We start from the raw sequence: 23,635 nt of genomic DNA, 5'->3' as shown, positions 1-23,635 counted from the left end.
TGACGAAATGGACGGCCTTCGATTTTCCGGTCCTGCATATCGACGCGCATCACACGTATGCTGTAAACCGAATGGTCGAAAGATGAGCCGAACCGGACCACACGGACGGCGAAGACCGAGGCGAGGCCGTGAAATCTTGCCCAACCTTGAATTTCGTCCCGAGATCCGGTCCGCTGTTGATGGTGCGTTAGGAAGTATGGTGACAAGCGAGGACCGCCGACTACGTTAGGTTAGGCTTTGTTTGGTTTGGTGTTTTCGTGGGCGGCTATCACACATGGTGGCGATGGATGAAGATCCCGGTAGGATTTTAAAAATAAACCCATGAGACGTGTTCTCAGAGCGGGAGTGGTACGAAGAAGAGCAAGTGAGTTGCGTAGCGTAAAATTATTTTTATATTCTGACTGGTTTTTGAAGTTGCGAAAAGTTTGGCCGTGGGTGATTTGGGAGACACATGCGATGGGCGATGTGTTATGAGGTCATTTTAGCATTGCAACACACACCTGTTAAGATATGGTACTGTGACGTTATTGGTAAACTTTATCTCAGGTTTGATGCAATGGAAATATTATGAACAATTTATATGTTCATAAGTGGTTGAATTCCCAGCAGCGGAAACATCTTCTTGTCTGGGGGAGGATGCTGACACGGCAGATGGACCAATCTATCTCCACTTCCTGGGCTGCAGCCACTAGCGATGCTACTTAGGCTGGCTGTTTGTGTCCCGTTAAAAGCTTCATTCACATTTCCAGCCGAGAATTGCCGAACTCGAGTCTTTCCCGCAAAGCACACTCCACCATCTCCGCAGTTGTCATCTCGTCTATGTCGCGACATTCAATCTTGAAGTATTGGGCAATAGTTATAATATTTTTATTTAGATGGTCGGCACAAATCATTGTGAGGCAAGTTATTTTCATCCTTAATTCAGGTGGTTTCCTGTAAACCATCGTTTCTGACATTTACAATAGAAATAAATAAGGGTCCATACTTTTAAATGACAAACAGTGTGTGTTAACACCTGTTAGTTACAGAACAATATAAACTTTAATGAATGCGTCGAATTCATCCATGTAATGTGATACTAGAGATGCTTGCGTAGCTTCACTGCTGAACACTAGTAAAAGTGAAAAAGCCACTGAATTGTATTTTCTTTTTCAGTTAGGAAACTTAACCACATTGCTTTTAAATTTTGCAAAAAGACTATAAAGTGCAGCAGCAACTGATGAGGGTATTCGTAGTTTAACGCTGAAGAATATCCTGGATAATATGGACATTGTTACAGGAAACTCGTAATCCACTTCTGCAAGGGCCTGGTAGTGGCCACCAAAACCTATACCGGTTTCGACTCCATGATGGCTTCCACCAAACACTTCCACCGCGTTATACCGTATCTTCCTACTACCTAGAATTTCATCGCACCATTATCATGACCACATTTCACTCTACCAATAGCGGCAATGTATATACAAACGACTTGAGCATCATTCATTTTAAGGGACTATTATCTGCAACGTCCTCATCAGCGACTTATTTAATTTTTAGGCAATGAAAGGACCTACTTTTTATAGCCTAGACGGAAAAGGAATTGATCGCAAGGGGTTTTATTATTTGACATTCTTTATCAGGGTGTTTCTCGAAAAAAAATGTGTAACATTCGGTGAAGTTTAACGGCGTGAAACCGTCATACTAAAATAAATAAAATTATTCGGTGATATTTGAATCCTTTGAGGTATTTGTTGAAGTTTTTAATTTTCATTCCACTCGGAAACAGCCTGCTCAAACGATGGAAATGCTTTTTGTAATAAATCTCTTATTTCACTTGATGAAATTTTGGGTTATGTTCACTTTAACAGAACTTGAACGGCTTTTATTAACGGCCAAAATTTATTCAAACATTGTCCTTTGGTTGCCTTTAAGGATTTAACGATCTAATGCGCAATGATTATCTTGTAATCAGGTGACTGGTCATCAAACACTATATTAAAAGAAAAACATTTTCTTCTCCTAAACGGAACTGTATCCTAAGTGTGAAAAAGTTGTTTTTGCAATAGCAACAACCAATAGGATTCTCATCATGTTTGGTTTGAGGTAAATGTTTCTCATGTAACAAGAAAGATCCACAAAACAATTTTATTAAATTAATGTAAAAACACTTTTACACTATTCCGATGTATGTCAACTTCGTTATAACAATTCTAACACTTAGGATCACTTATCATTGCACGTACGTTCACACTCAAGTCTCTTAAGTAACTAACTCTCAATCGTACTCAACGTACAAACTTGATGTCTTACATACACACCTGACTACGGTACAACCCAACCCAATCGCCACTAATTTAGCACACTTTACGAGACGAAAAACAAGCTTTACCGAGCATCTCCAGCAACAAGTCAGTCTGGTTTATCAATTGACATTCGCTGGCAGGATAATAATTCACACCAGAGGACACGAGCGAAAAGGTGAAAAATATCGAGCATTTTTGTAATAAATTTAACGTCCTTTGCTTATTGAGTGGACGATATGGTCATATCTAGGACGTAGTTCTGGTTACACTATACAGATGAAACAATCCTGTTCGTATCTGCCGGATTCCGGGAAGAACCGACACCTTCTCTTCGAACACATTTGCATCAATAGTAAATGAAATAAATTCATCAACTCTGGAAAGTATGACATTTTTCAATTTCACACTACAAGTGGGCAGCTAATATTCATGGGTATTGTGCTCGGGAGTATATAAAAAGATGACCGTATGGAATGGAAATTAAACCCACTTTGCTTATAGAGCAACGTAGTACTCCAGTGCTAACGGTTGCATTTCGTTGTTCAAACATACCACTGGCATAATGCGTCTCCATTGGGTAAGTTTTGGAGTTAAATTTTTATTGTTGTGGAATGATCTCATTAATTAATTTTTCTGACAGAGCATTTTTCTTCTAGGAGGCGTGTTGGCGTTTGCTGCAGCACAAAATGATGGTAAATATAGGCCATCGCCCAGCGAGCTAACCACCCAACGGCCTCGTTACCGACCGTACACTGACAGCAGATACCTTCAGTATCCGTACAACACTTATCGTTACGCGAACGATCGCCGCTATTACAATCGGAACGATGGCCGATACAACCCTGGCAATGATGGTAAATACGTACCAAGGAATGATGGACGCTACGTACACGTTGACTACCGTTACAAGCACATTGAAGGACCTGCCGGTAGTGGAACGGGTCGTCAAGGATCTTCGGGTGGTGCCGGAGGTGGAACAGGAGTAAGCTCACGTGCTTCAGGAACGAGCGCTACTGGAGCTGATTCCAATCCACCGAAACCGGTAACAACTACATCTTCACCATCTACGCCACCACCGACTCCAGTACCTACGCTGGCGCGGATTGCTCAGGTCAAGGTCGCTCCCAAGCCAGCCTATGCTCCCGATGGATGGAAAATAATTCGTCTGGAAAATCAAGTCGAAAACGATGGCTATCACTATGTGTGAGTAAGAAGCTACTGATTCGGGAAGTAATTCAGTCTTAGAAGAATTATTTTTACCTCCCATGTGCGTAGATTTGAAACCGAAAACGGTATCCTCGCCGAAGAGGCAGGTCGCATCGAAGACAAGGGCACACCTGCGGAAGGACTTCGTTCGCAAGGTTTCTATCAGTACGTCGGTGACGATGGAGTCGTCTATCGTGTCGATTATGTCGCGGATGGGAATGGTTTCCTACCACAGGTACGATGAGTCAATCTGCTTTGCAATTCTTCATGACAAATGGATGCTGTTGATTACAAATGATAAATGATTAATTGTTTCCGCCTCACCGCCTCGCACAGGGTGACCATATTCCGAAGGTGCCGCCAGCGATCGAGAAACTGCTGAAATATTTAGCCGCCCAGCCAAAGTGAACAATTCTACAGTCAATTTGTTTTATTCTTGTTTTGTTTTTGATTTTGTGAAACACATTAAATAAAAAACATCGTACGTGAAAACTAGCCATAGGAAATTTCCACTTTTTTCGGAACGGAACAGAAGCAGATTTTTTTAATTCAAAACCTATTCTACGACTTTTAAATAATTAGCAGTGGAAGTGTCTACCATCACCATCAACTGCGGTCCTGCCTTGTGAAGACCGGCGTCACCGTCTACTCCATGTGGGACTGCCCGCATCCCATCACTAGTGGAAAAGAAGAATATATGTATCATTGTTGAACGTAAGTTGTTCAAATCATTGTTTATCCGTAAAGTTGAATATTCATCCGCAATATTTAAAGATATCCTCGTTTTCTAGCAGCATTTCGAATAAAAACTTAGACAATCAATTTTAAAATAATAACAATACGGCACTGGGCCGTCATAATTATTTATAAATAAAATAAACATACATTAGGAGGTTTTATTTTTCTGTACGTCACTGCATAGTATATCTACATTATTTTTAATTTATTTTGCTTTAAGGCATAGTTAGTATCATTCTATAACAATCCTCTTCATTTTCTTTGGCACTACATCGTCTAGGGTTTTTGGTAGCTGGCCTTACTTGACTTCATTTTACACGTAACTGGATAGTCACTGGGCAAGTCCTGCATACGGCAGGGTGACGGTCTGAACACAACTCGGTATCCTGTGCTGCCGTTTTCAATAAGTGTAAGCTTTCGTTCATTTTCATTCATGATCCAACAAAATTTGTTAAAATGCTGTAAAACTCAAACAACATATAAGTGAAAATCATCTTCTCTTAAAACCTATCATTCGAAATTTTTCGTTTATTTAACTTATACTTTCGTTACGATTTTCCAGAAATAGCTAGTAGTAAAAGAAACATTGCAAAAATCGTGATGGTTAAACAACGTGTTGGCTGTACTACTACAGTAAAATAATCAATAATAAGCTAATTGATCTGGGGTCATCGCGATTCCGGCTTCGATAGAAAACTTATACAAGAATTTGTTGATTTACTAAATAAATAGACTATTCAAAAATGTTAAATTCAGTTTATTAATTAAGTTGTTTTTAAATTTATATTCATCACACACTGCCTAAGATTAGTTGCCTACCCCTGGGACAGCAAATACTGTACGCCTAAATGTATGCTTTCAATTGCATACTCTTAGCTGAATGGGTTAGGAGCCTAAACACGTGATAAAAACAATTGATTGGATTTTGTTTACTTATTTATAGAGGCTTTGAGTCTATGAGACTCCATTCTACTGTAAACAAGAAGTGGTTTATACTAATACAAAATTAATACCGACTACCAATGCAGCTTAAATATTTTCTGTAACTTTTGCTAATATGGCTAGTAAAAAGTTGAAACTATTGCTTAAATTTCTCTGTATAAATCGTTGATGCTTGTCGGGTGATAGAATTGTCGAGTAGTAGGTCCAGTTGGCAGGTGGCTCGGTGTGTCGTACATCTATGGCATTCGCTTCCCAAATGACCCGGAATCAAGCAGAAAACGAATTTCGTAGACAAAGGTATGGCAAGGAGGAGGTTAAAGTGGGGGTCTTTGGAGGTGCCGTATTCCAGGGTGGCCAAAACACTGGTACTGTCGGTAAAGGTGACATTCGGTCGATCCGTCTGCAATCCTTCGTCGGCGGTTAGATGGATGGCTATTGCTTTGGCAGAGAAGATGAATTAGGGAGCTTGAGGGCACAGTTATCGAGACTTTAGTGTATCCCACAGCCGGCCTTCAGATTGTTTATTAAACAAATTTACAATTTTTTCCATTATTTAATGTGATATTTTTTAATTTTAGTATGACGGCTCTACGCCGTATTGTCAAATTATTCAATGTTGTTTCATTATAAAATTTAACAATGATCTTACTTTTCACTTAATATGTTAAACGAACGGTTATTCATTCGCATGGAAGCGTGAAGTTTCCATCCAATAAATTTATAATAAATGAAAATGCACTAATTGAAAGACTGTGTTCGATGTAAACAAATAATAACACATATATTATCGCAAAACGATAAGACCTTCACACAAGCATTAAACAGAGATATTACCTTTTAAACGTTGAATGATTCAAGGTATCGATTATTTCCCCCAAAACAAGTGCTTTTAGTAAGAAAGTTACTCCAAACGAACCATCCCTCAAGGTTACATATTTTCGCAAACGAATGCAATACGTATTACTCGTCGTAATAAAAGTCATACAACACAACTTACAGCCACCCATCAACCGTACAGCGTTGAGCGCTCCGTATCACCAACACAAACACACTGGGAAGCTTTTTGGGGACACAACTTTCAAAACACGACAGTCGCATCGAAAATGAAATACGGCTCAAGGATTGCCGATTGATGTACGCATCCATCGGCGACCACCTCCAGATAGGAGATAAATTCTGCACAATTGTAATGTTCCTCCATTTACAGCAATTCCATTCACATGCGTGTGCACTTCCCACCAATAATCGATCGGTGGGTAGGCAGTAAAGGATGTCCCAATGCGATATGTACGAAATTCAACGAACTCATCTTTCAGTGGTTAAGGTCGGTCGTATTCTTCCTGAAAATAGTAGACAGTGTTTTGGTTTGGTTCTACAGACAAAACCAACCCATTCATCTGAATGCATCGCAATGATTTGTCATCTAAGCGCTGGAGATCGCCAATGCTACCGGACATCTAATAAATGAATACTTTCGCTTTAACGCCCTACCGATGTGGCATGCCGCAGGGTGTCCCGGAGATGATTCTGAACGATTTTACGACCCATAAAATCTATACACGTCTTATTCTTCCGCTCATTTGCCTTATATGTAAATAAAGCTATAAAAAAGTGTTAAATACGCGTGACTTCTGCATTTGTTCGGTACCGGTTTGTGATGTAGTGTGAGCACCGAAATGGCATGCCTACATTCCCAGTGCACAGATATGGTGCCCGTAAAGTGGCACTACTTTCTAGTCCGACCTGCACACTTCAACCTTGACCGTCGTACAATTTGACGTGGCCTTGCAAATGGTTTATCGGTAATCTCCAACTACCGTTCCCTCCAATCTTCCTGAGCTCCAAAAAAATTTGCCCACCAGTGGCGCTCACTTTCGTCAAATCGAGCGGTTCCAACGGAAGGAAGCACCAACAGTTCCACCGGTACTGTGGTCCGGGCCACCAGTTTTGGGCAGAAACGATTGAGCGCAATTATCCTTAATGCTTAAGTCTACTCGCTGTACGCGTGAAACATGGCGGGCGCCTGGGAACTATTGATGCAAGGGTCGATTACGATATGGAGATGTGTCGCTCCCTCTCGATCGATGGTCTTCGGAGGGCAATAAACATAAACTTTTTACTGTCATATTTTTTCGCGCCTCTCGCACACCACACACACGTCGGGAAGGCCGTGCCAGCCGCAAACAAATTCGCATGGCATTCTCCTGGGACGATGAACAGCACTGCGACCACACCGTTGTCCCCAACCTACACACGCACTCAGTTACACCGGGCCAGGGCAGGGATGGTTGTATTTAATAGGAATTTTGCCGCAGCTTCAGTTTAGTTTGATTTAATCAATTACGGACACCGCAAGTACGCGCTCGCAGGCGAGTTCGTGTAACTGAGCAAACCGTCATTCCCAGCCACAATGCAGCACTACAGCCCAGCGTCCGTCTTAGTGAGTCATCCACGATTGTGCACAATAATAACGCGGGATAGTTTACGATCCTCTTAAGCCCCGGCGAGGATAGGGCGTCGAGAATGTCAATCAATGTGCGCGTGGGATGGTGAAAACTTTTTCCCATCCGCCGATGGGTAATAGGGCACATCAGCTCCCGGGGAACTAGCTCCCGGAAACCGATCAAGCGACCTTGTGGTGTTACCGTAGCGGTGCAATGATTTACGTAATGTGTGTGTGTTGTGCTTGTGTGATTGACTGATTAAATGTGCTTTCGGAATTGATGAACTCGCCAAGCGTTAGAACGTTGCATGTCAACGATCACCATGCGCTCGTTCAGTGTCTAAGAATGTGTGGAATTTCTTCCCCGAATGCATGAGTGATGAAGAATGTTTTCTTTTGCTTTCGGTTTCGTTTAACAGGTTTACCTCATTTTGGTGTACAGTGTCGTTCGAGGTGCACCAAACGATGGAAAATATAACCCCAGAAAGTATAACAAAAATGGAAAATATGTTCACAGAGGTGAAGGTGAGTAGTGTTTAATATTATTGCTAATGCTAATGCAGATTATCATGGGTTTTGAAACTTTTAAACTTTAAACTAAATTTTGAAACTTTTAAATTTGTAACTTCGCACAAAAGGATTCAAATCAGACGAGTAGACTTTCAATTTTATTTTATTATTTTTCATTTATTTATAATTAATTATGACGGTCCAGTGCCGTATTGTCAACACCGCTTGTGTTGTGGTGCTTGTGATAATCATATTGATAAGGCATTTCCTCCTTCTTCCTTGCCTTATCCCGGGCATACTCGGATGGAATAGAATTTCAAATTGTGTAAAAAATTAAAATACAAGACATAGATTTTTTATTTCATATGATTTGAATAAATCAGAACATTTAAAGCATGTAAGATGAAAGCACTCACCTTTTATGTTTTAAGACGCGCTAGAAACGTTTCTCAAAGTTCATTTACATTTACAATAAGTTTACAATCATCGAATGCCTACATGGCACATTCCCATCTTACCTTTTTGACCTTTTTTGTGGTTTTTTAAACCAAACCTCCCAAAACCTTTTTGATTTTTTAAACCGCACTACAAAACAAAACACACATAAAGCTTCAACGTCCTGCTCTAAACTTCAATAAAAATTGACTGTTTTTTCTAAAAAACTGTTTAACTTTACTATTTTGTCCATCGAAAAAGCCCTAGGTTTTGAAATGAGCCTGAAGCCTACTATGAGCCTGAAAGTTAATCTTTTCTAGGATCGACGGCGCGTCGTATAGGCGACAGCGGACTTACTATTTGACTACGTGGTATCCGCATGTCTAGTAAGCCATTAGATGAAGAAGAATTTTAAGTATAAATATCCAATGTGTCGCCATTCTTCTATGTTCAAGTGACGTGATACAACTACGTGGTATCGGAGAGTCTAGTAAGCCATTAGATGGCCGGCATGAGCTAGAAGATAGTTAAGCCAAGAAGAAAAAGTACCAAAAGTGGAACACATGACGACACGAGACCATGGAAGACGATGAAACAAAATACTCGTAACCTCGCGTTAAACCGATTCTTTTCTGTTAATCAAATGTCACTAAATGGATCCTTAAAATCTTTGGAAACACGTGACTCAAACCAAAGTATACGGTGGGCTTATGAGATCATGAACTCATGATCATGAGTCATGAATTATGAAATCGTTATGATTGTACATTTGTCAATGTTCACAGTCATACGATTATTTTGGGCGCACAATTTAAATGTTAAACATTTCAATAAAATCGCACGCGGCACGCAACTGGTCCATAACTTGGATATTTACTTATTCCATATTACTCATTTCCTGTGCGCTCTACTTGGCCAGCATGTGCGATCATACGTAGAAATCCATGGAATTAAGTAGGACTGGGGTTGAAATTCCATCCAGACCGTTCACTTGTCGTCAGGACTGACTATCCAACTATGAGGTACCAGCAAGTCTAGTAATCCATAAGATGACTGGGTTGACTTAGTAGGTCATTAAGCCAAGAAGTAAAAAGTAAAACATGGTTAGTGCCCACGGCCCTTCATTTTGCATATTGTATGGCTGTCGCAAAAACTTCTTATTGGAAAAGGCAAACTCCGTATCAGCGAGCCACTACAATGTCTATTTGGCTCTGCCCAGCCATCTACGAAAAACTACAAATCACAGGTAGACAAAGTGCGCCCATTTATGGAGCTAAAGCTGACACCGATACTAATAAACAGAATGCACCTGTTGCACATGATGATTAAACTCGCTGTATATATTTTAACCGGTTAAGAGTAGCTAGAAGTTTTGCGTCCTACCAAGGTGGTCTAGCGCTCTTATTAACAAAGGCCCAACTGCTATCAAGAAAGATCATTACCAAATGTCCTGTAGAACGTCCTGTCCACAGCAGGACTTGACTATCCAGCCACGGTTAAAGTGAATCAAGAAGCAAGGAAATGGCAAGCCAACACTTAGAGATTAGATCAGCAGTCAGAGACGCCAAAACTTAGAGACGTCGGTCATCTTTTTTTTCCTTTTTCTTATAGAAGCTTTTAGTCTTAGAGACAACATTCACCTCTCTACTGTATAAAAAAGGTTTAATGTAATACAAAACTATCGTATACGTGGCTTAAATATAATGGAAAACTATTGCGATTATGGCATATGGTATCAGAAAAGTTTAAACTATTGCTTGAATTTCTTTGTATAAATTACTGATGCGTAAAAATCTAATAAGGCGGTTCTGCTGAAGTTTGTCGGGTGAAAGGATTGTCGTGAGATCAGTATCTAGTTGGCAGGTGGCTCGGTGTGTCGTGTATCCATGGCAATCGGTGAGGATGTGGCGGACGGTTATGTCAACACCACAGAAGCTGCAGAGTGGAGGACTGGATTTTTCTAGGAGGTAGGAGCGTGTAAGTCGGGTATGACCTATACGAAGGCGGGAAAGGACTCGTTTGGATGTGGCTGAATTCGATATCTTCCCATGAAGAGGTATTGTGCTTGATGGGACGGAGTGCCGGCCATCGAATGGCTTGCTAGACTCTCCGGTACCACGTAGTTGGGTAGTCAGTCCTCACTACGGGGAGACAGTCCGGATGGGATTTGAACTCTGGTCCTGCCGTTTGAAGACCGCTTGCTATATACTTCTGCAAGTAATATAGCATAAGTGGCAGAAATCAATGCAACGATAGCAAAAGCATTTCAAACCCAACATAGCTTCAATGTTCCGATTCAGGAAACGCAGTCAATGCATCAACTAATCCTGACCACCTGAGATTGAAATACATACAAACAAAAATTGACAATGCAACGACCATCAATTTATTTTCTTCAGTAACCATTAAACACCACCACACGTTCAAAGATTGTGTTTATGATTGTGATTTCCGATAAAAAAAACCTGACACTATGCTTCATCCGGGCAATAAACTACGAAAAGAACTCGTTCCGCGCTAAATCATACAGTAATATTTTGTTCCAAATTATTAACCATAACTTTGTTGGCCCAGCACCCAGCCATGGGCAACGCAGGAAATACGCAGACAATCTCATTTTCCGCAAAGCTAACAAAGCAGAAAAACTACGAATTTATTTGATGTGAAACAACCCCGTCACGTTGTCGGGTGAGCGTATCAAATCAAGATAATGTGATCGCCGACCAGTCCGCAACCCTTTTTTGAAGATCCTCCTGCACGGTGAACACTGGTAGGAGCGGACGCCGACTGTCGACTATTGAAATTTGCATAATTTGTTTCTGATTGGACATCATAAACATTTATGTTTACAGGATTTTTCCGCTTGCTGGCAGCGGTTCGGCACACACAAAGATGGGGGCCGTCTCTGGCCGGTGGCTCAAGCATACGCTGTTAATGTTAATTGTAATGCTAGAAATTGAATTAAATCGTATCGCATTAATATATGATGAAGGAGAATTATGATTCATCCATAATCGTGTAATTTAGCGTCGACAAGTGTTTAACGAGCGCATATGATGTCTTTTTTCCATTCGGGACAGGAGATTACGTGGAGGATCTGAGCCGGTACCGGTACGTGCATTATGACGATGGCGATCGGGGAAGGTATTTCCACATACACATACCCTACGATGGTGGCTACGGAAACTACGAAGGTGGACACGAACCTTACCGTTTCCCACCGTACGATCCGGCGGGAGAGTATGCGTAAGTAGACCGTGGGAACCGTGGGAATTTGGCAACAATCTAAATGGCGTTTACTCTTCGTTACAGCGAACAAATCAACAAATATTCGTACGATCCGTTTAGAGCAAATTCGTATGACATAAAGAAACCTTCCATCTACCTCGAGTACGGTGTTCCATCTGTGTCGGAAACTAACACCGCATCCAGTGTTGTAGATGTGCGGAAGTCGTTGTTACCTGGACCAGGCACAGCCTACCTACCAGTACCAGAGTCCGGCGAACTGGACGTTCGCAAATCGCTTCTTCCCGGTCTCGGAACGGGATACCTTCCGGTTCTTACGCCGCAGGAGCAAAGTCTCGCGATCGAACAGTCAGAAAAGCGTTCCAAGGTCCTTCCCCATCCCAACAGCATCGATGGAGTCGATCACCTTACGACGACGGCGAGCCATGATAACTCTGCGCGTGCCACAACGAGACAGTCTTCGATCGAGTCGACAACCGTCACTAATATAGGCACCGATCGAGCCGACAGACCGACCGACGAATCGCTTCACAACCATCCCTGCATCGCCACCAGCGGCCCGCTCAAGCTCGTAGCCAAAACGTGACGTGTGAATGAAAGCTTCGACGAGCTTTCCGGATTATCGCATGCCGACGAAGACGTCGCGATGATCCACTTTGTTAGTTGATAAGCAAACGATCTGTATTTTGAAAGTTGTTGCCCCACATAAACACATCCACACAAAACTCAAACTCAAGCTGATGATGATGACGACGATGATGAAAGATCAATTCGACCTTGACGCCACGAGCCACTACTCCACACCTCTCCGGGGGAGGTGATCTTGTTTAAATGAAGGAAAAATTCCACCTCGTGAAGATGCACTCCTTTCGAAAGTGGTGCGACGGGTGCAAGTATCGAGGGAAAGGCCACCTGGGCATCGTAAAGTACGGTGACAAATTAACTGCTTCCGGTGGTAGGCTAATGAGTTGAGTAACACTGGCCAACAAGATAAACGGTGTCGCATTTGACTTGAGGGCTGATTTATGCAAATCCACCCGAAGTGCCTCCGATTGTGCGATCGAGAAACATAAAAGCGAACCACCAGCGTTTATCCGCAAACCGACCCCGTTGATGAGGTGTTGGACGGGCTGTGGCTTTTGCGACGATGATCGCCTCGCTCATCTGCCCGTCCACTACAGTGGTTCGATCTTGTCACAAACAATACACCTACATCATTATGGTTAATATGGCTGATTTGCATGTTTTCTGCATGCCACAACGCATGAAGAAGAGCGCTCATAACCAACCGCGAGCCCAGGAAGCGATCGATGATGCGGCGAGTGTGCGGCTTTGCCCAGTCGGCGTAAATGTCAAGATCACCCGCACACTCCGTCTGATGGCATTAGTTTTTCTCCAAATTTCCTTCAATCTAAACTAGATCATCAACGGGCAAGGAAGATCGCATGAAATCGTCCTCCCCGCGAAATTCTATTTGTTATGCAACCTTTTCGATTCCTTATTTTAATCAATCGTTCGATAATTTAGTCAATGTATTCTCGAAAGAATTCTCGCTCGTATCGTAAATATCACCCGTAGGTACCTATTTTAAGAATGCAAACATATTTAGCCACACACGCACACATTCGGGATTCCACCTTCTCGCCCAGGTCTCGACACCTAACCTTTACGGAGAGCATCTCCCTATCCCACACCTGCCCAGCCTCCCACGTCTATTTCGCGTACCGTGTCGTTGCCGAAAATGTGAAAAGATCATCGAAGCAAAGGTCGAAAAACAAGATCGTCTTTATGCAGGACGTTAGAATTCCTTTACCTGGTGGCCGTTATCTATGCTTCCGCACCGCGTTTGGCATTCTGTTTCTCTGGCGGAATATCGGAAAAGGATGGTTTCACCTTTTGCTGGACCGTAACGTTGCGCCACTAGTGCTCAAGATGTTCACGAGCATCCAGAATCCTGTTCCGTCGCATCGTTCATCATTAGCGCCTTTCGATAGTACCATTTTTTGGGGGTTTATTTGCATTTTGTTATGCTCTATTTTTACGCAAAACCTTTAACGCCGGTTGATAACGACGCTCGAAAGTAGCTTTTATATCAGGATTAATTAAGCAATGTAAGGTCACGCTAAGAAAAGGTTTCACTGTTATCTTAAGTTGTTATGTTTTATTTTATATTACTTTATTATTTCCATGTTGGTCATTCCTTTGTTGCTTAACGGAAACGAGGTATGGTAATGATTAAATTCTAATTTGAATTTCTTTTTCGGAATTAAGTTTTTAGCATTTTTATGTGTATCGAATAAATAACAAACAATTGCTGGAATACTATTTTTTATCGTTTCTCAATAATTTTTTTTAACGAAAACACCTAACTGTAAAGCTAAGATCATAAAATTGATGAATTTAAGAGAATGAGAACTATCATTACTTAAGAGTTCTTTTTTCCTTTAAAAGGCACTTCACGGACTGGCACGTAAGGCTTTCCAGAAAACACAAATTCACTTGCATTATTAACTAGCAATCCAACCCCCATAAATCCCAATATCAATTACAAAAAATGTTTCCATATATCTGGTGAATTCGTGATATACTAAAAGATTCCTTTCAAAATCAGTTTGCCACATGAAATGTCAATTTCGGCGCCAACGACTTTGACACCGGCATTTTTACCATTTATTATTTATCATTTATTGATTATTCCCTCCTCTTACCTGTTTTAAATCACATAAATCACGTTTGTTTGCCAACTACATCATCCACATTGTTAGAAACAACAATGCTGTGATTGTTGAAAATATCCTTAATTGTTCTTTGTAAAACCTGTACGTCGTTGCTACATGTACCCCACTTTTCTTTTGTAAGCTAGTTTTTAAGTTGTTTTAAATAAACAATGTTTTATTTAAAAAAAACTATTCAAAGAAAATGGTCAAAACTTAATTCTTTATAACAAAAACCGACGCATCAAACAGGAAATTAAACACAACAAATACTTCAAATTTCGTTGGGAAAATGTCGTAATACCCGTAAACAATTCATGAAAACATGAACTAATCATGAATCTATGTTGGAAGTACATTGATATAAAATTTAAATTGATGATAAGTCCCACCTCTTACCCCAACACAGGTTTGAAAAGGACGAAACTATCTTTAAGATATTCAAACTCTAATACATGTTTTAAATATCCATGTAAAAAAAAACTAGACGGTAAGTGTTGGCATCAAGGAGCACTCTACGGTGTCCATAGGATTTCATACAATTCCAGCCGTAAGACCCTAGTTCCCTAGTGTCCGTTAAAGTTGCCTCCCGGCTACCATTGATGGGTAACGGTCTACCACCTTTTAGAACACACTGTTCCATGCGTATGGCCAGAACTCCAACACCAACACCATGTTGGTCAGAGAACTACCTTCTGGGACAGAAGAATCTAATGCGTCTCAGAGATTGGCCACGTACAACATACATGAATGAATCTCGCAGTTACCTTGCCAGACTGCATGAAAAACGGTAGAATCCACGGGCATCCCTTGACTGTCCACTTATACGCGCGCGTGTCTCAAACTATGTTGTCTCATATTCACAGGATCGCTGCGTTGGATTTTCGGAGCTCTTCGGAGGTCCTAGGCTGAATGAATGTTGCGACCTCTGTCACATTGAAATTTTTGACCGGTTCAGGGACGTGTAGCGAATCATTCCTGTAGGAAATGGAGCGAATCACCCGCTCGCTATAATTCTCATGCAATAATGAAGATTAAGCTAGAGTTTCTTGAGCGAAAAACGAATAAGAAGTATTCGTTAATAATTTTTCTATGATTTATTATTTGAGATCAATTAAAAAGCTCAACTATCTCGTCATTTATCTGCAAGTTAGGACAAGCGAGTTAGTAGAAATTTATTTTGGAAGATAGAAACTTGCAAAAATCTTCTTAAAACACATCAAAATCACTTCTCATTCTTCTTGGCTCAACTATATTTTAGGTCACACCGGCCATCTAATATGGCTTACTAGATTTGCCGATGCTGCGGGAGGACAGTCTGGATGGAATTCGAACCCCGGTTGCCGTTTGAAGACCGATGGCGTTGTCGCCTATACTACCGGGCCGCCCCTGATGGTTTGATGTGGGGCACTACCGAAACCCCACATCAAAACCATTACCAAACATTGAAAAAGTTTTACCCTTATACATAACTTATACATAACATTATACATAAACAAATTGAATTCAAGTTCAAGTTTTTATACGCCGGAACTGGAGTTCAAATCCCATCCGGACCGTTAGATGGTTACCATTAAAAGGCCAGCATATGATCTATGTACAGGCAAGGTAAGTTGACTCGCTGTCATAGACATCACATCATCAGATTACGGGGGTTCGATCACAGGACTTAGGATGAACTAAGATGAACCACTGACCTGGCATCATCCTTAGAAAGTCAATCAGTAGACATATTTTCATATACCAAATTCATGATAAATCGTACAAATTTAAATCAAATGTATTTCAAATACTAATTGCATCCACAAACATTTATTATTCATACAACAATGTCCTAAAACAAACGCTTTGATAAGCTTAAACTCTCTGTATCAATAATTTACCGTGACCTTGAACATTCCACTCACACGGAACCACATTCCAATACACCTCTGTTATCAAACCGCATCAAAATATAATAAATCAACGCACCGTCAACTGCTCACACCGAAGTCAAATGATGAAAAATAGCGTTCAATTTAAAGATCACACCCTTGGCATAACCGATCCACTAAACTTCTAGCAGCACACTAATCCCATTTCCTTGCTGTCATGTAATCTGTTAGCTAGTAAAAAACGGGCCCATTACTCGGCCAAAATTTCGATGATGTATGTGCTGCTGCGCTAATTTAATTCGACCCACCCGACCCACTGAAATGCTTCCTAAAATAGGAAAAATCATATAGTTTTTCTTCTCGGCCACTCCTCCGCTCCTTTCTTACCTTATTTTCGTTCCAGAGCTCTATCAATCCAAACCGAAATAAGGGTGTAGCGAAAATTCGGTGTTGGATCTGTGGCACCAAACTGGACGCCATAAATTAAATCCCGCTTAAAAACGATGCGCCAACCATGGGTAACCCGTATTGTGGGGTTGGCCACTACCATAAATAACAGCTCAATGTCAACGAGCAGCAGTCCAGCCCGGACCGAGTCCATCGTGGTCGTGGCCTCGTCAACGCATCATCGCTAATGCATGCACAAACACCTATCAGCCACAGCTACAGCTTACATCTGTCCTCAGCGGCCACATACAGGCCACAAGCTACCACCACCGACTGACATGCTTGACTGCTGACTGAACTAGATCGGTTCACCGGAATTCCACCATACCCTTATGAACTCATCTGTGCAGGATGGAAGCCCTTTTCGATCGTCTGTCTAATCAGTGCAGAAGCGAGACAGAAGAATCGATCTCCGCAGACTCCACGGACAAAATGGTTTAATAAAATACGATGTCACATTATCATATCGTCACGAACCGCCGTTACCGGTTCACTGGCATGAAGAAGGTTTCATTTTTGGACCCGTAAATTATAGCCCTACCGACGGACCGGACTGGCACTGAAATTCGAGCACCATTCGATCCGTGGCGGTAATGATCGTCTATCGGATAATATTAAATTAGCTGCCGGAATTCGCTACAGCTCAGCTCAGCTCAGAATACGGACGAGTTTCATAATTTTCTCATTAGGAAATAAAATTAAAATATCGTCGTCCCGAGAATATCCGTCTTCATTGTGCTAGTTCTAGTTCGGCTCGGCAGGGATCCTGCATGACAAACTTGCTATTCTTCTAACCGAAAGGGATATATGAGCACGATGACCTTGGGCAGAAACGAGTTCGGGACTGTTAGGATCGGCTATCTTTGGGTGCCACGATCGATATTTTCGTCCACTCGCTAAACGTGCGCTACGTAACTGTTCGTGGTTCATTACTTATCAAGTTGGTTTGAGGCGGTGCATCACTATGTGATCCTTTCGCTTTTGCCACACCAAAAGGGCTCGTTCAAACGCAAAACAACGGAGACAAACAAAGGCTAATCCGCACGCTAAGCTCGATCTGTATGCAAACACACCTGCTAATTATGATATCGTTCGGAGCGGCGGAGCTTATTCGTTCAGCGCATCCGAAGAAAGACACAGGCCGAAGCTACCTCCAGGCTCCATTTTCCAAGGTCATCTAGTGGTAGACGAAGAATCGGATAAGCCATAGACAAAGACGCATAAATTGATTATCATTTCGTTGCACGACGATTTCACGCCGCTCGCCGTTCGCGAAGGAACGTGTCACCATTTTTTTTTCTCTACCCCATATTTTCGCATGTCTGATGTCCCGCGTTCCATTCTACACCACTTGAGTGCTTTTAAATCGATCCCATCACAAAACAACCTGCCACCTCCGCACATCAAATGCCGATAACATCGACGTTCGCCCGAGATGCTCGGTCGGAAATATATCGTTGTGTTTAATCACCGCCACAAATCGTCGTCGTGGGTTTTTGGCGAATCGATGCATACGAATCAATGCGGAAAACATCATCGACCGATCGATAAATGCAAATTTTGATACATTTTGTTGCTTACTAATGGGCGGTGATTTCTTTCTTCCTTCTGTTTTTCAACCCGTACCCCAGCCCCAGCTCTGCGGAGGCATCTTAAGAAATGTTCCATTTTTCATCAAAACGTTCGGTCGTATATTCACCAATTTATGGTTCGAAACATACTCAACTGATGAGAAGAAAAGCTTGCTGTATACATCGATTGATTGATGTATCACAATTATAATTGGTCTCAAAACATGATGCAATGTGCCATAAAAGATGTCTAGAGTTTATAGCACATGTCCTACAAAGCAGACGGTTCTAGATGAATCCAGCTTGTATGATGCATTAAAGGAACAAATAAAATAGTTAAAAAATTCACTTAACGGTCGTTTATTCGATGTCGAAAACTAATAATTTACAATAGAACACAGTTCATTTGTGGGAGGATCGCTCATGCGATCGTTGGAAAATTTGTTGCACCCCTTGCGGGAACCCTTGCGTGTTTCCCGTTGACTGACTTTGACTGATTCTCAACCTGACTGCTGCCATGCCTTCCCCCATTCATTCCGGAACCTTCTTACTTTCGCTGCTGGCTCGCAATGTACTCGAGGGCACGAGCGATCGGCTCGGGCGTCGGTGGTGGCGTTGGCAGATGGTCACCCGTCGGCTGGAATCCGTTCTCATCAGCAACGTAGTCCACGCGGTACTTCTGGCCATCATCGCCAACATACTCGTAGTAGCCCTTGGCGCGCAGCGTCTCGTTCTCGGTGTTGCGGTCATCGATCTTGCCCGACTCAGCGGCCTCAATGTTGTTCTCGTTGGCGTACTTGTAGTAGTATCCATCATCGTTGAACTGCTTCACCTGCTCCTTGATCTTTTCGTATCCAGCATCGCCACCGTTGTTTCCGAAGCGAGAGGCAGTGCCCGATCCAGAACCCGAACCGAAGCGAGATCCCGCACCACCGGCTCCACCAGCACCGCCAGCACCGCCAGCACCGCCGGCACCGAAACGAGAACCTCCAGCACCACCAGCACCGCCAGCACCGCCAGCACCGAAACCAGCTCCGAATCCAGATCCAGCACCACCGGCACCGCCCGCTCCAAAACCAGCCGAGGCCGAAGCACCTCCAGCACCGCCATCGTTGAACGCACCAGCCGAGAACGAGCTGCCGCTGTCGCTAGCGAAGCCCGAAGCACCGAATCCACCAGCTCCAGCGTTGCCACTTCCAGATCCGCTGCCGAAACGGCTACCTCCAGCACCAGCTAAATTGGCAAAAGTCGTCCATACGATCAGCGCATGCCCTAAACGGTGCCCCTAGACACAACCGAAGACATCACTTACCAGCTCCAGCACCACCGAATCCACCAGCACCGCCAGCACCTCCGAATCCACCAGCTCCACCGAATCCACCAGCACCGCCAGCACCTCCGAATCCACCGGCACCTCCAGCACCACCGAAACCGCCCGATCCTCCTACCTTACCGGGGCTGCCTGGGCGGTACTTGCCATCGTCGTACTTGCCGCGACCGTCAGGGCGCCAGCGACCATCATCCCACTTGGTCTCGTAGTATTCCGGATAGTAACGACCATCGTTCGGGATTTGGCCCTGAGCCATAACGCAGCCAAACATGGCCAAAGCCAACTACACAACGGAGAAACAATGCACAACCGATTAGTAGAGTACAACTTAGTTCCGTCACGAACTAACTGAACAGCGCTTCAAACACTTTTTTCATCTTCTTCTTCAAACACCAGTGCTGCTACCGCACAAACACTTACCAATGCAACACACTTCATCTTGCTAAAAATTGTTTGATGGTTGTTGGACAAATCTAGTTGCACTTTCACTGCTCCTTCTCCCTTAGGCTTAGACTGTGCCGAAAGCAGAAGAACTAATGTTGTAGCATCTTCGCGCACGCGTAGCTTTTATAGTACGATTTAGCCGAAATGTGCTCCGAAAATGTGGACGAAGATTCTGCGTCCAGCTCGGCCTCTTCCTCCCCGCGACACATCCTTCCACAGCCCTGGGGTCGTCTCCCCGCTACGCCACGCGCATCCAATCACACACACGCAGGCGCGCATCAAACCAGATAAAATGACCAAAACCATGGCAACCTGCCATCCACACCACCAGCACAAGAACCAAACAAAACAAAACAAAAAAAGGCGATCCTCACATATCTACACTTTTTGGATCGTTTAGCAGCCAAATCCATATGGGATGATGGTACGAACTTAGCCCCACTATCGTATGCCAACGCGCTATCTTAGCCAAATGGTACATCTTGCTCGCGCTCTCTTTGTCTCGCTCACTCTATCTCTCTATCCCTTTTTCTGTGTGGAGTCTTTTGCTCGCGATCGTTCGGAAAGAAAAAAAAATGTCTCCATGACAAGCTGCTACCACCACCGCCCCACAGGATCGCACGCGAAGAAGCCACCTGATCTACATATAATATCAATTATAATATATTATATCTCGTCCAGTCGCGCCACCCGCTCCGAACGAAAGCGAGAGTGGGATGAAACCCGGGCCAAAAGAACTACCAAACCTTTAAAAAAAGTTAAATCCAACTTCACGGTTTTGCACGCCAATCCTACATGCCGGCAAGATAGTGTTGCGTCCGGGAATGTTGCAGCGTATCCGCATCATCAGCAAGGATGCTCCGGAGCGTCCATGGTCAAGTCCTTGAACCACGTTGGGCCGTTGTTTTTGCCGTATGTCATCACACCGCATAGCGAGCCAGGGCGAGCTGATCTTGATCTTCTGCAAAAACGGTCGGGAATCTTCGACGGGATCGGGGCGATCAGATGAAGATACGCACACATACACCAAAATCGGTTCCAGTGGGTGTTTAGCTTCATTGAACTTTACGGTATATGGCTTTTGCATTTTAGCGTGCGTTTATCATCGATTTCATTCATCTGCCTGGGGCCGAGATTTGGTACAAGTTCACACGTGGTGGTGATGATATGATGTAACAGTAGACACTAATGTTGGATGTTGAACCGATTCTTAGATGAGACGTAATGTGTTAATAATGTCGTCAAAAATGATGACAAAATTACTCAAATTTTAACCTTTAGGTGTTGCTATATTTAAACGCTTTACTGTGGAGTGTTTTGTTTAAGAGATTTAAAGAAATTAAATTGTTTGATATCTACCACAACAAAAGTTATTCTCTTCTTTGTTTAATGATGCTATCGTGAACCTTTCACGGGTTTCAATCCGAACTTGTTTAAAGTCTTCAAGAACGCTTATACATTATTGAGAAATACTTGAGTTGAGAAATACTTCTTCTTTCCTTCGTTCGTATAGTTGAGAAATACTTCTTCTTTCCTATATTTTCTGTAAATGAATGGCTCTGTGGATTCTATGCTTGGTCGTTCGACCTATCACACCTTGGGTCAAAACACATCACACCTGGCACACCCTAATAACAAAGACTGAATATTAGGTTACACTATCAGCATCTTTAATACCGTAGTACATGACAGGCATAAGCATACGATCAGTAGACAAGTCGTAAAGTATTAAGAATAAGTATATAATATCCATTAGAACTGTCTTTGCAATAGAATGTTATGTTTATTTTGTCGTGTAGTGCAAACGGCAATGAGAACAAGAATGCTCAAGATAACTTTATAGATTTATTTTAGCTTGACTCCTTCAAGCATTCTACGAAGATATTACCAATCCCTAGGAAAAAGATCGTTTCTTAGCTCTTTCTAGATAAGTTGCTTCGATAAATCTGTGTCTATGGTTGCTGCTCTGGTCACTTTAAAGCCTCTTCGACAAGGCAGTCATCGTCAAAGATATGTGGATTGTAGGTCGAGTTTTGTATAAAAATCCTGGATATACTTAACCGATCAAAAGGAGGCATTAAACCTCGGATAAAATTTACTCAACTATAAAACCTCTAGTCTTGACAACACGCCATAGAGCCGTCATGCTCAAAACCTTAAATAAAAAAGCCTCTAAGCAATAGATTTTCTAGTTTAAGGGTTCTTGATGAAATTCCGGTGTATTCTCTGTTTCTGATAGCGCTGTTATCTGACCGCAATATGTCCCACACAATCCATTAACAATCAATTTCCGTTTTTTCCAGAACGTTGTAAGTTCTTAATACGGATCGGCAATTATTGAAGTACCCCTTCTGTTTTGACCGTAGCTGATTGAAATAAATAACACAGTCACATTTTATCTGTACATAGCAAATATAACACAAAAGGCGATAGTTAGGATAGATCACATGGACACAAGATCATACTTGAATATTCTTATTTATTCAGTAATTACAAATTTGATGATCAAAATACAGAAAAAAATGATAACTTTAGAAAAAATATTTTGAAAACAACATTAGTTTACAACTACAAACAACATTACAAATTAGTTATCAGTGATCGAGACATTGATGATAGACAGTATCTTTTGTCCTGAATATTTAGAAGGCATGATCTGACAACTGCAAACTCCGTAAGCTAGCCAAAGTCCTCACAATTGTTAAAAGGAAAAAAAAGGTATTTTTGAGTCGTTTACATGATGAAAACCTAACGATCTAATCCGTAAAGTATTGTCAAGCCTTCCACATTAGAAGTGTTAGTGTCTTCCCTTTAAAAAAAAAACCCCCTTTATTTCGTGTGTTTGTGTGTTATATATATTACAGAAAAAAACATTATTACAAATAACAATTCAGACTATTTACATCAATCACAGCATCGTTGTTTCCAGTGATGTGGATGATATAATTTGCAAAAATCCTTTAAACTATTGTTCTATGCGCTGGGTTTATTCCGTCTAGAATAGGAACATACAAATCGTTGAAGCTAAGTATCACATTGGGAATTACGGTTTTTATTGCTTGCTGCATCATCATCCATGCGGTAGCGACCCTAGGACATGAGGCGAATTTATGCTCCAAAGTCTCATCCAAAGGACAATACGCGCACTTCGGAGACGGTATTCATTGTGTGTTGTATAAGTGAACTGTATGTGTTATTTTTTTGTTTATGAGTAGGAACAGCTTTGATCTTTGCTCGGAAGAGAGCCTCCTACAACTGATGCTTTTCCAAACCTTTTTCTACGGTATGGAAGGAGTTTCCAACGCAACCTTAGAATCGGGTAAACCTTTCGTTGCTTCAGCTATCAGAGCTTTGGATGATGTTGCTGTTCGATATTTGGTTGGAAGAGTTGCCAGGTGTTGGACCACAATTTTTAAACATGGCCTTTCGCTCTGTCTATATCTTAATTTC

The 23,635-nt window shown here is 42.2% G+C and overlaps 4 protein-coding genes across 5 annotated transcripts in view; 3 read left to right on the top strand and 1 right to left on the bottom strand.

Moving 5' to 3' along the window:
- Positions 1-23,635, top strand: part of LOC126565600 (endocuticle structural glycoprotein ABD-4-like) — a 113,351-nt gene that overhangs the window by 80,336 nt on the left and 9,380 nt on the right. The window lies entirely within an intron of this gene.
- On the top strand, positions 2,848-3,735 carry LOC126560587 (larval cuticle protein LCP-30-like). The gene is made up of 3 exons (XM_050216546.1): positions 2,848-2,862; positions 2,926-3,488; positions 3,561-3,735. The coding sequence occupies exons 1-3, from the start codon at positions 2,848-2,850 to the stop codon at positions 3,733-3,735; spliced, it is 753 nt and encodes a 250-aa protein (XP_050072503.1).
- Positions 7,540-12,513, top strand: LOC126565220 (uncharacterized). Of its 2 annotated transcripts, none has more exons than XM_050222377.1 (4): positions 7,540-7,611; positions 8,034-8,139; positions 11,643-11,805; positions 11,872-12,513. In XM_050222377.1, the coding sequence occupies exons 1-4, from the start codon at positions 7,582-7,584 to the stop codon at positions 12,389-12,391; spliced, it is 819 nt and encodes a 272-aa protein (XP_050078334.1). In that variant the 5' UTR covers positions 7,540-7,581; the 3' UTR covers positions 12,392-12,513. The 2 variants fall into 2 exon arrangements, with proteins under 2 accessions (XP_050078334.1, XP_050078332.1); XM_050222375.1 differs by having other exon boundaries at positions 11,640-11,805.
- LOC126565055 (uncharacterized) lies at positions 18,959-20,179 on the bottom strand. Its single transcript, XM_050222194.1, has 3 exons — positions 20,162-20,179; positions 19,724-20,024; positions 18,959-19,644 (listed from the first exon to the last, which is right to left on the bottom strand). The coding sequence occupies exons 1-3, from the start codon at positions 20,177-20,179 to the stop codon at positions 18,959-18,961; spliced, it is 1,005 nt and encodes a 334-aa protein (XP_050078151.1).

Source organism: Anopheles maculipalpis, chromosome 3RL (genome assembly GCF_943734695.1).
Source record: "Anopheles maculipalpis chromosome 3RL, idAnoMacuDA_375_x, whole genome shotgun sequence".
Classification (NCBI taxonomy): domain Eukaryota; kingdom Metazoa; phylum Arthropoda; class Insecta; order Diptera; family Culicidae; genus Anopheles; species Anopheles maculipalpis.
This window is presented reverse-complemented; position numbering and strand designations above follow the sequence as displayed.

Coding starts and splice junctions, on each gene's coding strand:
- LOC126560587 (XM_050216546.1), top strand. Junction 3,489..3,560: donor AACGATGGCTATCACTATGT/GTGAGTAAGAAG, acceptor CCATGTGCGTAG/ATTTGAAACCGAAAACGGTA.
- LOC126565220 (XM_050222375.1), top strand. CDS start 7,582: ATGCAGCACTACAGCCCAGCGTCCGTCTTA. Junction 8,140..11,639: donor ATATGTTCACAGAGGTGAAG/GTGAGTAGTGTT, acceptor CATTCGGGACAG/GAGATTACGTGGAGGATCTG. Junction 11,806..11,871: donor GATCCGGCGGGAGAGTATGC/GTAAGTAGACCG, acceptor TCTTCGTTACAG/CGAACAAATCAACAAATATT.
- LOC126565055 (XM_050222194.1), bottom strand. Junction 19,645..19,723: donor ATTCGGTGGTGCTGGAGCTG/GTAAGTGATGTC, acceptor TTGCCAATTTAG/CTGGTGCTGGAGGTAGCCGT.